This window comes from Nelumbo nucifera, chromosome 1, assembly GCF_055504915.1.
Source record: "Nelumbo nucifera cultivar China Antique chromosome 1, China Antique-T2T, whole genome shotgun sequence".
NCBI lineage: Eukaryota > Viridiplantae > Streptophyta > Magnoliopsida > Proteales > Nelumbonaceae > Nelumbo > Nelumbo nucifera.
The window spans coordinates 73,073,902-73,087,888 of record NC_142649.1 but is presented as its reverse complement, the minus strand read 5'-3'; the positions used below and the strand labels follow the sequence as shown (position 1 = coordinate 73,087,888).

The 13,987-nt window shown below is 33.0% G+C and overlaps 1 protein-coding gene across 1 annotated transcript; it reads left to right on the top strand.

The window, feature by feature from the left end:
- The first annotated feature begins 1,799 nt into the window (after positions 1 to 1,799).
- LOC104604871 (DDRGK domain protein) lies at positions 1,800 to 10,761 on the top strand. Its single transcript, XM_010269441.3, has 8 exons — positions 1,800 to 2,300; positions 2,712 to 2,811; positions 7,402 to 7,508; positions 8,021 to 8,122; positions 8,216 to 8,377; positions 8,659 to 8,715; positions 9,361 to 9,397; positions 10,290 to 10,761. Exons 1-8 carry the CDS (start codon positions 2,181 to 2,183, stop codon positions 10,493 to 10,495), a joined length of 891 nt encoding a protein of 296 aa, XP_010267743.1. The 5' UTR covers positions 1,800 to 2,180; the 3' UTR covers positions 10,496 to 10,761.
- The last annotated feature ends 3,226 nt before the right edge of the window (positions 10,762 to 13,987 follow it).

Sequence of the window (13,987 nt, the reverse complement as noted above, 5' to 3'; positions counted from 1 at the left end):
TTGGTACCAATGATCCAGGAGTTAGGATCACTCACCAATAAAATATGTTCGAATACCCTCCCAACATCACCTAACATCACTTATCTCACCATGAGACTGAGACGACATGCAGTTCAAATCTGCTACCAACAAATGCTCACCAATTAGTCATGATTGTTACACATGAGGAATATCTCCCTATGAAAGAGAATTGAGACGGTGTTTGGAGCATTTTATTGGTAGTTGATCCCTACCCATTTGTGTAAACATGTTGGTAGGGTGTTGGAATGAAATTTGTTGGTAGGTGATCTAGAGTACAATGATCCATATTCCATAGGAATTTGGGTTCAATCTTCACAAAACGGTGCTTAAGGAGATATTCCCAATACACGGTTGCAAGTGGCTGTAAGAATGGTGTGAGCACCGTTTTGTGAGGACTGAATCCGAATTCATTTCATAGTCTTGGTGGGAATATTTTGAATACTTTTAGTTAATTAACAATAACATTTGATTAATAATTTAATATTAATTAATAGTAAATAAAATTATTAAATCTTTTAGATTTTCCTGCTAGTGTAATAATAACATGCATTAAAATAAGAGGCCTTGGAAAATCCAAAGGCCTCTCTCTAATAGTGTGCAACTTTATTAATCTAATCAAGATAAGTAATGATTACTGGTTTATATTTTTAAAACAAAAGAAAATGAGAAAAAATGCAAAAAATGGAGAAAATAGATAAATAGCTTCTCTCAAAGGAGACATGGGCGAACCAATTTTTGTAATAAAATATTGTTAATAAAATGGATTTTGCATTTTAAATTTTTATTAATTTTTATCATTTTTAATGAATTCATTATGCACAATAAAGGTCTCAACTCATAAGTTATCTAATAATATTATTAAAAGTTTAAAACTATCGATTAATATTTTTATATTTAAATTTCTAACTTTTATTAGTGTTTATTAAGTTTGATTTTTAAGTGGAATTGAAACACATTTTTTAATATTTACTAAGTTTTGTTAATATTTATTTTTAGTGAAAGTTTAGTATGTGGATTTTTAAATTAATAATTTTTTTTTTATTGTTTAACCTAAACCTATTTATATTATTACTATTCTCTCTCTCTCTCTCTCTCTCTCTCTCTCTCTCTCTCTCTCTCTCTCTCATTCTCTTAAATGTAATAATAACATGCATTAAAATAAGAGGTATTGGAAAATCCAAAGGTTTCTCTCTCTTAAATATATTTTTTTAATGTAATTATAACATGCATTAAAATAAGATACTTTAGAAAACCCAAAGGTCTCTCTTCAATAGTGTTGATCTAATCAAGATAAACAATGATTACTGTTAATATTTTTAAAACAAGAAAATAAGAAAAATGCAAAAAAATGAAGAAAATAGATAAATAAATTCTCTTAAAGGAGAGACTGCTGACATGGACAAAATAGATAAATGAATATTTAATATTTATTTATATTATATATTTATTTATCTATTTGAATGGTGAGATGTTCTTAATGCGCAGTTGGATGTGCATGTGGAGCACGTGTAGGATGTGATTTAAGGAACTGTGGGGCATGTCAACCCTGAATTTGCATTGGCGCCCCACATAGCATGCCCCATGCGTACCTCATAGCACATTCCAACTGTATTCCCTTGACAAGTAGGAAGATGTTTCCTATGATGGTGACATGTGCATGTGGAATTAGGGTTGTTAATGGATCAGGGTTGGATCCGACGGACCCAAACCGACTAAGTCCGTTCTGGTTCCAAGAATGGTTCTAGTTCTTAATATATTGTTTCAATTGTTATTAGTTCGAAATCAATTCCAACGAGTCCCCAACCGGGTCAGACCCGGTTGTCTCGAAAACAGTTATGGGTATAAAATTACAGACCCCTATCGGATTTGGGTTGGTTCAGGGTCCTTTCGGTTCCGGTTCTACCTTGAACCTGACCCAGATCCAAGTTCATCCAACGCGTTCACTTTTTACTGACTCGGCAGTAACTCAGATCGGCGGCTTCCCGAGTTAATTGATTTTTTTCACGGATTCGCAAATCGCTACAATTTCGTTCGTCCTTGTTCAGTTTGAAAGTCACTCCTTTTGAATCTGGCCGGGAGAAGAGAAAACCGAAGCCTGAAGTTTCTATACCCACTGTAATTCTCGCGAGAAATTTGCAGGCCAAAAGAAAGCAAAAAAGATGGAAGAGATTTTTGTTGCAATTTTGTCCGTGTTTCTTATTCTGGCGTTACTCCCTCTTTATTTATGGAAACGCCGTCAGGTTTCTAGATCTTCCGATGGTCGAGAAGAAGATGAACAGGTTCGTGTTTTTCAATTATAAATTCAGACGTGATTGCTTTCTGAAATTTTGATATCCTTCCAATGCAATCTCATTTTTTCCCCTTTCCTTCCCGGTTATAACTTCAAGAACTTGAACCCTAGCTCTAATTGTGCTTTTTTCGGTGGCTTGGATTATCGCGTGATACTACTCGGAATACATTCTATGTGTCTTTCTTTTTCTTCCCCCTAATTTCACTTAGGACTTTAGAAATGAGCATAGTGTGCCGGATTTTCATTTTATTTTTTGCTTTTATCTTTTATCAATTTTTTTTTTTGTAGTCTGTTGGAAATTAGAATTTGATTCTTAGTCAATTGAAAGCCCTAAAAGAAATTTCAACTGGATATTTCTTTCTTTTGTTTTTTCGTCATCAATATTTTATATACATCTCAGGCACCACGGAGAGAAGCTGTAGTTCGCCCTGGAGCTCGTCGAATGCGGCGTAGACCAGCTGCCGCCAGTACGTCCACAGCCCCCACGGAAGCTACAGAGGGTCAGTAATCAGTGCCATGAATTTTTTATCTTTCTAAGTGCTAATCCGAACTGGTGATTCTTCACTTGGTATGGTTATTAAATATAATTTAAATGGTGTTTAAATAGCTTTTAGAGCTCATCTTTTGTTTGCTAGCTAATAATGCGAATTGCCTTTGTCCCATCTTGCAGTTATGCATGTATCAAACAAAGGCAACTATTTTGTGAATTGGATGTTTTCAGTTTCCCATTTTATCAGCGAACAGGATGAGGAATTGAGTTATACATCTGGGATACTGTTATTCTTGTTACAATCAATAAAGAGTTTTCTGAATATTTATGCTATAATTCTATGATGGTGTTCCATCATTGATTGTTGAGGTAACTAGATCAATCAGGTGCCTATGTGCTTGCATTTATGTACTTAAACATTAAACATCGTAATAACCTAACATTTGATCATTTGATGCATGGCAATTGCATAAGAAGATAAGGGCACAATAAAATTAAGATTCATATTATATGGGACTATGGGTATATGTTAGATCCTCACAGGCAATAAGGTATTTCAACCCATTCTTAGTTAATTATGTATGACAGCATACTCAATTGGCTTTAGAGTGTCTGTCATGTCTATGAACTTAATTAGTTATTCTCTCATTTGTGGTATAGTGCTTCCATAATATTTATTATGTATTGTGCAACATGGCTTCATTGATTTTATTACCACTATCTCTGATACCTTTGGCCATGTTTTAAATCTAATACCAAGTACAGGTAGAAACAAAGTTACAAATGTTAATTACCACACAACAAGTTTGAAGATATAACAGAAATGACAAATTAATAATTAGCAATCAGATGTAATGCAATGGCCTAAATAGCAACAGGGGCCTGGGGGGGATTTATGCAATTATGCTAGCTTAATAGTAAAAAATCTAGCAAAAGAAGACACATTTTCTTTGTAAGAAACGATATGGTGCATGACAGCATTATTGATCGAGGTGGCTGGACTTAGAAAATCAAGATATATTGGGAGGATAGAAGGATATTGGACCTGGATCCCAGTGAATTTTCCTATTTCCAGTCAATCATGTTATTTATCTTTCATAGGAGATTAGTATTCTTCCTTCCTGTACAGATGCATATGAGCCATTACTTGGTTTAATGGTAAAATCTTGGGCTGGCAAGCATGAGAATGCAGGTTCAAGTCTGAGGGCAGCCACTTTGTGCAGAAAAAATGCCAAAGGTTGGGACTAGGGGTGCAACTCGGGTCGGTTTGAGTTAACATTATACACTGCCTCAGGCCAGGCCCATTCAAATTTTGGCAAAAGACAAACTTGAGCCTGCCCTAGTTAGGACTATATCCAGTCTACCCCTCCCAAGAACTCAGATAGCTGGGACCAACATTGGGTAACGGCCTTGTGTGGACTGCTATCAACAATAAGAATTTTACTTCATTATGCCCTTTGCTGTTTTTTAGAGCTTCTGGAAGGAAAGAAACAACAGGAATTTTCAAGGCAAGAGGTGTGTTGATCTGACATCATTGGGAAGGTAGAGCAGCTGATCTACTTTTGGTCCCCCTCCTCCTTGATGGAGTTTATGAGTGTAAGATTTGCTAATTTCTATAATGACAAGTGCGAGAATTGAGTTTGTGAACAGTCACTTTGTGCAAAGAGAAAGGCCAAAGGTTGGGTTTGTATTCAGTTCACCCCTTCCAAGATTCCAAATAGCTGGGGCCAACATTGGGTAATAGCCGTTTTTTCTTAAGTTTCTGCAAAGATTAGAACATTAACATCTTTATGTCCAATGGGAGTGCATTGATGTATATTTTTTACATGACTCACTACAAAGAGATGATTTATTTTTTCTTATTTGTATGGGTGTTTTTTTTTTTTCTCTTATTCCTTTCTTTGATACATCCTTATCAAACAAAAAAGATGAAGATGATAAAAACGAACTTAAATTCTCCCTTTCATTGAACATCTCATTTCACTTGGTGATCAAATTGGATGGAAACTCAATAAAGTTGCAAAGGTTTTAATAAATCATGATTAATTACCACAATAAAGTCGCTTACTTTTGCACTTAGGCCTTGTTCGTTACTTACCTAGGTAAGTGCATTTACCCGGGCAAGTGTTTCCTAGGTAAATCTTGCTTGGGTAAGCATGCTTCTAGCATTCTTGTATGCTAACAGTTACCTAGGTAAAGAGAGAGGTGAGAGGGAGAGACCTTGCCCTGCTACTTTCGTGAAAAAACCCCTTTTTTGGCCTCAAATTGCAATTTTTAATATTTTTTATAAATAAAAAATAAAAAACTGAATTAGAAAACATATATTAAATATAAAATAAGACATATAACATATCTAAAACATATTTATACATTATTTTATCGCTAAAATATATATTTATACACGTAACGGCTATCTGTGCTCTTTAAGTTGATATTTCCTTCAATTTCTCAAGTTACAGGATGCTAAGCATATAACAAAGCAAGAGCTATCCAATTTCATGAGAAGATGGCCATGCGTGATATGCTTTCAGGTCAAGCTATACTATGCATGTGCATTACAAACTTTGGGATTTTGATTTTCCCTTTTTTTTTTTTTTGATCAATAACACGTAACTTTCATTAACAGAAAAGAATTAATTACTGGAGAAAGGGAGATAAAAACACTTAACTCCCTCACTTTTAGGCAAACACAAACAAGACAAAATTACAAGATAGCCCAAAACATTGAGTCCCTAGTCACCCCTTGTTTGGCTAACCCATCAGCAAAGGAGTTGGCACTTCTTTTCACCCAGTTCAATTTGACTTAAATATTTAAAGTCAACCACTTGAATTTCCTCTTCTTGTTGCTGTAAGTCCAAAAGCTAGCATTTTCTTCTTTTAGCCAGCCCACCACCAATTTGGAATCCCCCTCTATAACCAATGTAGTGATGTTTAGCTCATTAGCTCTTCGAATTCCTTCTAGGACAGCTGAGATCTCAGCCCTAAGAGAATCATCCACTCCAATTGGCCCTGAGAACATAGCTAAAACCTGACCCTCCTCATTTCTTAAGACACCCTCAATACCTGATGGACCTGGATTGCCAATGCTACTTCTGTTAAAGTTTAATTTGAAGAAACCGCTGGGGGGAGGAGTCCAAGAAGGTAGGGGGTGTTCTTAGCTGGAGCTGAACTTGCAATTTCCTTCCAATTTCTTATCAGATCTGTCACTGTAAAGTCTTTAAACAAATTCAATGATTTTAGCTACTGCACCACTCTAAGGAGGATCACCGCTAGAAGGTCTTGTGGACTTCTTTCTTTATCTGAAAAGACTTCCATTCCTTTCCTCCCAAATAGTCTAACAGACGGAAGCCCTTAAACATCTCCACAATACTCTTCCTCTCTTCTTTGGCCAACTAAACAAGGTAAGGGCAAAAAGAGTTTGTACATCTGGCAGGGCACACCACCTGCACCCAAATAAAGAGAAACACCTCTCCCAAATATAATTAGTAAAAGAGCAAGAAATCAGTAAGTGGCAACTGGTCTCATCCATAGGCTTGCAGAGAACATTCCAGTGAGGAGATAGATAACAATTAGGTCTCTTTCTCTGAAGAAGATCACAAGTGTTGAATATTTCCAAGAAAGCTTCCCAACAAAAACTCCTTACCCTTGGTGGAATAGGTTTACACCAGACTTCCTTAACCAGGAAAGGCTGCCCTAGTGGCACAGATGGTTGAGTTTAACCTTTGAAATAGGAAACACATGAAAAACCCCCCGAGGCCAACAGAATCCAAACCCTGTTGTCAGATTTAGTGGGTTCTATAAAACCTCCTCATGAATGTTTAGGAGAGACGAGGTACTATTCGGTTCTGAATTCCTAACAGCTCTTCTCAGTCCCAAATTCCACCCGAAACCTGAATTTTCTTGAGAAGGTACCAAAAATTTGGAAATAGGCTGATTTTTCAAGTTAGATAGAGCAAACAAGGATGGGAATTGATCCTTCAAGGGGGAATTCCTAATTCAAACTTGTTCCCAGAACTTAATAAGGTTACCAGAGTGCAATTCATACCTGATCCAGGGTAGACTGATAGTTTTTAGCTATTAGTTAGGTAAGCTAGAATGATAGTTTTGATTTTCAATCAAGTCCTTGGGGTTGGAAGCTGTTTAATGATAGTTTTAATTATTCTTTTCTGGAGATATAAGCTATAAATTTGGCATATTTTAGCTATTAGTTAGGTAAGCTAGATTATGAGAAAAGAGATAAGATTTAGTTCTGTAGTAATTAAACTAACTTAATAAGGCATTAGATGCTGTGTAGAAGAAGAGGTGTAGACTTAGGAAATAACATTATTTCCTTAGGATTTTTCAGTATAGCTTGTTTATTAAATTATTTATTTAATAAACTCCCAAGCATATTTCTTGATGGTAGATCCCTTGAAGTCACTGTCCCATTCCTTGCATCTTCATTTAAGAAGGTAACATATTTGGCCAACATTAGATATAGATATCTCTTTAGAGTATTCAGATAATATTTATAAACTTGAAATACAAATATTCTGGTATAATTGGTTAGGAGGATTATAATTTTTTGTATGGACTAACCAATTATATATGCAAAATACAGATATTGTTTATGGAAGTGAGGATGATGCTCCTGAAGATGAGTACTACGTTGCTAAAGCATCCAAGAAAAAGGAGAAGAAACGGCAAGAGCGAGAAGCCCAACGACAGGTGCAAATATAGTATTGCAACTGTAACAAATCTTGATTCCATGGCATCTCTTTTGTATGGAAGGTTCTATATTCTTAAATGGGTCTTGTATTCTATTGGAAAATTTATATATCCCTGTCTATTCTGACATTAATGATTTTATGCAACTCCTAGATTCTTTCCCCATAAACAAGGTGGGACACATGAACAGGCAGACTAGAAGACAAGGTTGGGCATTTGTTTTCACTGGTCTGACCTTTTCTTTAAGGTGAAGAAAATCAAGAGTTGCATAAAATTGTTTACCACATTTCTTAAATCTGAATATGTACACCTAATTCTCACGAGTAGTGAAGTTTTACCATTTATTCAGAATTTGGCATCTCTGGTTCTAGATAATGTGTCCTATACTGTGATACATCTTGGACTTCCATATAATTTCAGTGACATTGTTATTTATCTTTTCTTTGTCATTTTGTTATCTGTTAACCCAAGTTCTGAATGATAAACACATTTGTTTATCTTCTTTTTTGAAGGCTGAGGAAGCAGCACGTGAGTCAAGGAAAACAAAACAAGATCATTATGCAGAAATGCGGAGGAAAAAGGATGAGGAGCGTGAAGCACAGGAGCGTTTATTGGTAAGTTGATTACTCTTCAATCTGTGTGGTTTTCAGAATTTTAATATAAAATGTCCCTATTTTAATTTAAGGAACTCGCTATTTCCGTATTAGGAAGAAGAAGCTAGGGCTCGAAAGGCTAAGGAAGAGGAAGCTGCTGCATTAGAATTTGAGAAATGGAAAGGGGAGTTTTCTGTTGATGCTGAAGGTACAACAGAGAGTGAGGTGCAAGATGGGAATCAGGGATTACTTTTTGATTTTGTGGAATACATCAAGGTATTTATTTTCTTGGTTTCTACTATTATGCTGGCCTTTGGTCAAGAAATACAATTATTACATTTCCAATTCTACATTTCAGTAATTTTCAACTACTTCAATGTAATTTTAACATGTGAACTGTGTGATAACATGGAGAAATTTTTATCAAAAGTGAGCATTCTAGTAGAATGTCAACTATATGGACACAAACATGAGACAGATATAGAGACAATGGGTGGCAAATTGGATGGTATACTGACAATGTAAAGCAGAACTAACTATTTTCTATGTTAATGCAGAAAAACAAGTGCGTTCCATTAGAAGATCTTGCTGCAGAGTTCAAGCTACGGACTCAGGTAATTTCCATCCACATTAATCTCTTTATTCTTTTACTGTGGATCCACAAACAATAGTTGTTTATGAATCAGTGTAAGAGAAGTTATGTCTGTCATTCAACATTGGTTGGACCTCTTTACCGGAATAAAAAAAGAAAAAAAAAATTGGTAGGATCTGGACTGCATCTAATCTTCTAAAGTTTGGCATTTCATCACCCCAACTGTATGGTTCATGCATAAGAAATGATATAATAGAGATTTGGGGGAATTGCACCATCCAAGCTGGGGCCTTTCCTCTCTGAACTGATGGTCTGAGTGTTCAAATCTGTAGTTTATGTACAAGCATTAGGATGCAAGTTTATGCCCCAGCTGATGTACGAGTATATGCATCAATTGGTGGAGAGAGGGAGGGAGGATTCAAGGATTGAATGGGGAGAGTAACTTTAAGTAAAGATAATAGGAACTTGATTTTGAATTTGGGCTTGGTGGTAACTTTAAGTAAAGATAATTTAGGAGGAAAGTCAAGTTAGTAGGTGTAATTAAAGCTGCTTGGGAATTGGCATTTACCTTTTGTATCAACATTACTCTATTAAATGATAGATGACAGGAACTATTGAATCATGGATTGGGATTTTCTCATCACAATAATGATCTTGGTTAATGCAGGATTGCATCAATAGGATCACTTCACTGGAAAGCATGGGTATGTATGTGCTCTGCAGCATCTTCTATTCATGTTGACTTGGGGGGTTTACATCAATATGTATGATTTTGCTCTTCTAAACAAAACAGAACTGCCACATCAGCAAAAATTTCCCTTGAGGTTTCACTTTCATAAAAACCTCCCTTTAGTTTACCAAAAACCTGCAGCTGCCTCCCTTCCATCTTTGTTCCAGTAAGGAAGACTTCAAAGTTATGAAATTACCCTTACAACTTATTAGGGAACCTTTCAATATAATTTAAAATGCCAGATTTTCCCTTCTAAACTTCACTAGACCCAACGTTTTTATAGAGTAAAATTACTTTTGTTCTTTTCAATCTAACTCGGAGATCTTTTTTCATTAAAAGTGAAATTCTTTTGGGGGGTATTTTAGTAAATTTTCATGTAAATTGATAGATGTAAGGGTAAAATGGGTATTCTTGAAAAACTAATGCATTAGACCAACATTTTCTGTTCATGACAATAATAAAGGGAGGTAACTGCAGGTTTTTTCAATACTACAAGGGAGGTTTTTATGATTGTCAGAAACCTCAGGGGAGATTTTTATATTTTACCCATAATTTTTCTTATGTGGCAGTTTCTTGCTACTTTGATTTGAAAAAAAAATATCATACATATTGGCCTTTACCACCTTATTTTTGTTTTCTTCATGTAGCCTGTCCAATATCATAACCCCCCAAACCCTGGTGGCAACGGGGATTGATCCCAAGTCTCTGCTGCAAGTAGCCAGAGAACTTGCCAACTGAGCCACCATCAGTTGGTTAGCACCTTGGCGACTTGTATGTGTACCACCTTAAAGTCATATGAAAGCCACATATACCAAGAAAAAAAATATCATTTGATTCGTTTCTTTATTTTCTTTGGTGCGTATTAGGTCGACTGTCTGGAGTTATGGATGATCGGGGGAAATACATATACATCTCCCAGGAGGAGATGAAAGCAGTTGCTGATTACATAAAGCGCCAGGGAAGGGTTAGCATTTCGCATTTAGCAAGCAAGTCCAATCAATTCATTGATTTGGAGCCAAAAGCCCAGTTTGTTGAAGAAATCAGCAACCCAGAAGGAATTACTGTTTCTTAAGTCGAAACCCAGTGTACATCTGTGTTCTTAAAGCATCTGAATTATGTTATTAAAAAAAAGCATCTGAATTAGATACACAAGTTGAGAGAGATGATACAATTTTGTTTCAAGAGGGCTTGGGTAGTAATATTTGAAAAGCTAACAGGAAAACCGCTCAATGGATGATAAAATCCACTAACATAGTTTGGTAACATGTACAAATGAAAGGAATTTCGTTTCGCTTTTTGTTGCATTTGAATAAATAAATAAACAGATTATCTTTGATAGACTGATAGTGTTAATAAAAGGAGAAACCAGTTCGTCCTAGGATTTAATCGTTTCTGGTTTCTATAAATTACATTGTGTTTTTTCTTCTTTTTCTTTTTTGACTCGAACAGATAATTCATTCAATCAAAATAACAACACAGTGCAAAACGGGGGAACTAGGAAGGCCTACAGAGATCAGCCAAAGCTAAATACAGGGCAATCGAAAGCAAAATGATCCTGATTCTGGAGACCCTTCTTCTAGAGAGTGAGCTAGGCATTACATTTTCTATTTATATAAACAAAAGACACATTTAAAAAAGAAGCAGCTTCTAAAATATCCCTTAAAATGAAGAGAACTTTGGACCGTTCACATGGACACCACCGCCACCATCTTCCAAGTGTTTACCCAATTTTTCATGACATTCACCTATCTGTAGTGTTTTTTATTTTTAATTATGCTATCTGAGCCTAGCATTTTTTCTCTCTTACGACAATTTATATATTTATAAATATGAATATATATAATACATATATATCTTATTTATTTATTTATTTTTATAAATATATCTTTTATATTATATTTTTAATTTTTTATAAATTTGTTATATTATTTATTTTTTATAAAAAAACATGTATATATATGATGAAAATAATAAAAAATACTTGTATTTTTTGTTTTTACTTTATTTAAATTAGTATATTTCATTTTTCTTTTAATAATTTATTAATTTTTAAAGGAAACAAGTTGGATTGGATCAGATTCAAAGATCTGACTTACTAATAGGATTCAAATTCAAATTGAGTCAAATCAGATTGGATCTGACATGAACAATGTTAGATAGGATTTGAATAACCCTGATTCGAATTTCGAATCCGATTCATTTGCATACAAAGTAGACACTAGGGTTCTTATTCAGAGGTGTTAGCTAAAAGCTTGGTCATTTTTAAAATCATCACCATTGTCATCATCTAAGCCTTATCTCAACTATATGGAATTGGGTATGTGAACCCTGTTTCACTATTTATGTGTCATATTTTATCATTAAAATTGTGGGAATTTAGGGTCTGTTTGGTTTGCAGCCAGAATAAGAATCGGAATGGTCCATTCCCATACTGTTTGGCTCAGACAACAATCAGAATGGGAGTTGGATTCAGCTGGAATGGGATTTCATTCCCAAGGGAGGGGGAGGGAATGACCGTTCCCTCAAATGGGGGAAAGAATGGGAATGAGATTCTGATTCCACCCAACCAAACAGTTGAATTGGAATGGTCCATTCCGATTCCGATTCTAGATCCCTATTCCCACGAACCAAACAAGACCTTAAATCATTCCTTAATGGTTCTATCCAAGTTCTTTTCGTTCAACCCTCTCTCTTCTAGCCCCTTCAACTTGTACCACATCATTTGTTCTAATGGGTTTTGTAGATGGTCTTCTATGAGCATTACCAAACCAGTGCAGTCTACTTTCTTGCATTTTATCATACTAGTAGGGGACCCGTGCAATGCACGGGAAAACCCAATGTCTAATTTGCTGGTAAAAAGGATCAAAAGGATATATTGAATGTCGGCTACTGGTAAATTTCCAAAAGTATATATACTAAATTATTGATTTTTAAATATATTAAATAATTTTTCTTTTTAAATATATTATTTACAAAATTTACACTAATTTATCTTTTTATTTTTTATTTGAAGTTAATTAATAAATTCCTTTTCTAAAATTTTCCAATATTATACTAATTTATATTAATAACAGAAATAATTTGTGTAATTATTGGTTCAAATTACTGTTTTACTTTAGCAATACTAAAATATCTTTAATAATTTAAAATTAAAATCACACAAATTTTAAATAAATTTTCAAAATCTATCAAATGTAATAAAATTTCCAAAATATTACAATAATTTTCAGTTATTATTTACTACATTTTAAAGAAATTTTCAAAATTACATTAATATATTTTTTATTTTCTTCTCCAAAATTATGATATTTTGTTTGCCAATTTGCAAACTCCACAAACTCTTTCCTAGAGCTATAATTTTTTACTTTATTTTTCAATTTTATAATTTTTAATTAATTTTAGTATAAAGAAATTATTGGTTGAAAATTTTGTATATTCATTGATTTCTAGTAATTTTTCTGGGAAATAACACAATTTAATTGTTAGTGTAATAAAATTAATTTTAAGAAATTGTAACTATAGTAAAATATTTATTACAATGATTACTCTATTTAATTACTACACCAAAATTCCAATAATAATTATTTTAAAAAAATAATTACTTTAACTATGCTAATAATTATTATTGGAATTACAGTTATTTCAAAATTATTGCAATTATAGTGTTTTGAAAATAACAAATTTTACTATAATAATTAATGTAACTTAATAATTATTATTACACTAATAATAAAATTACATTAATAAATTTCTGAAAATGTAAATTCCAATGATAATTATTACTGTAATTATTATCAGCAATAAAATTCCAATAATAATTATTTTTATAAATTTCCGTAAATAGTAATTTACACTAAAATTTCAAAGATAATTATGTCTGTAATAATAAAGTTAATATGAAAAACAAATCTGTAATTAGAAATAAAATTTTCATTACAATAATTATTGTAATTGAATTAAAATTATTTTGAAACAAACTGTAACTATTACACTAATAATTATTATTAGAATTTCTGTATTTCAAAATTACTGTAGTACAGTAATTTCAAATAACAGATTCTATTGTAATTTATAAGTCTGTAGTAATTATTATTTTTAAATAATGGAAATTTGTGTAGTTTAATAATTACATTATTGGAATTGATACAAAATGGAAATTTGTTAATTATGTAATGATAATTATTAGTTTATTACTATTAATTTCCATTATTTTAAATCAAGATTCACAGTTTTGTCTATTATTAGTTTTTCATAAAATATTAGACAATGGGAATTACTCTTTGAGATCATGAAAAAAGGAATTAGTTAAACTACACTAACAATTATTTTAGTGTAATAATTATAATTACATTGATAATAATAAAATTTTCAGTAATTATAAATTATGATAACATAATTATAAATTTTTAATAGTTACAATAATTTTCCATAATATTCCAAAAATTGAAAAATGTCATAAAATTCCAAAATTGCACTAACTTGTCTGTTATTTTCAATTAAAATTAATCAATAATTTTCTGAAAATGTAATAATGAGAATTAAGCTAATTTTATTAATAATAAAT

Coding starts and splice junctions, on each gene's coding strand:
- LOC104604871 (XM_010269441.3), top strand. CDS start 2,181: ATGGAAGAGATTTTTGTTGCAATTTTGTCCGTGTTTCTTATTCTGGCG. Junction 2,301..2,711: donor GTCGAGAAGAAGATGAACAG/GTTCGTGTTTTT, acceptor TATACATCTCAG/GCACCACGGAGAGAAGCTGT. Junction 8,123..8,215: donor AAGCACAGGAGCGTTTATTG/GTAAGTTGATTA, acceptor TTTCCGTATTAG/GAAGAAGAAGCTAGGGCTCG.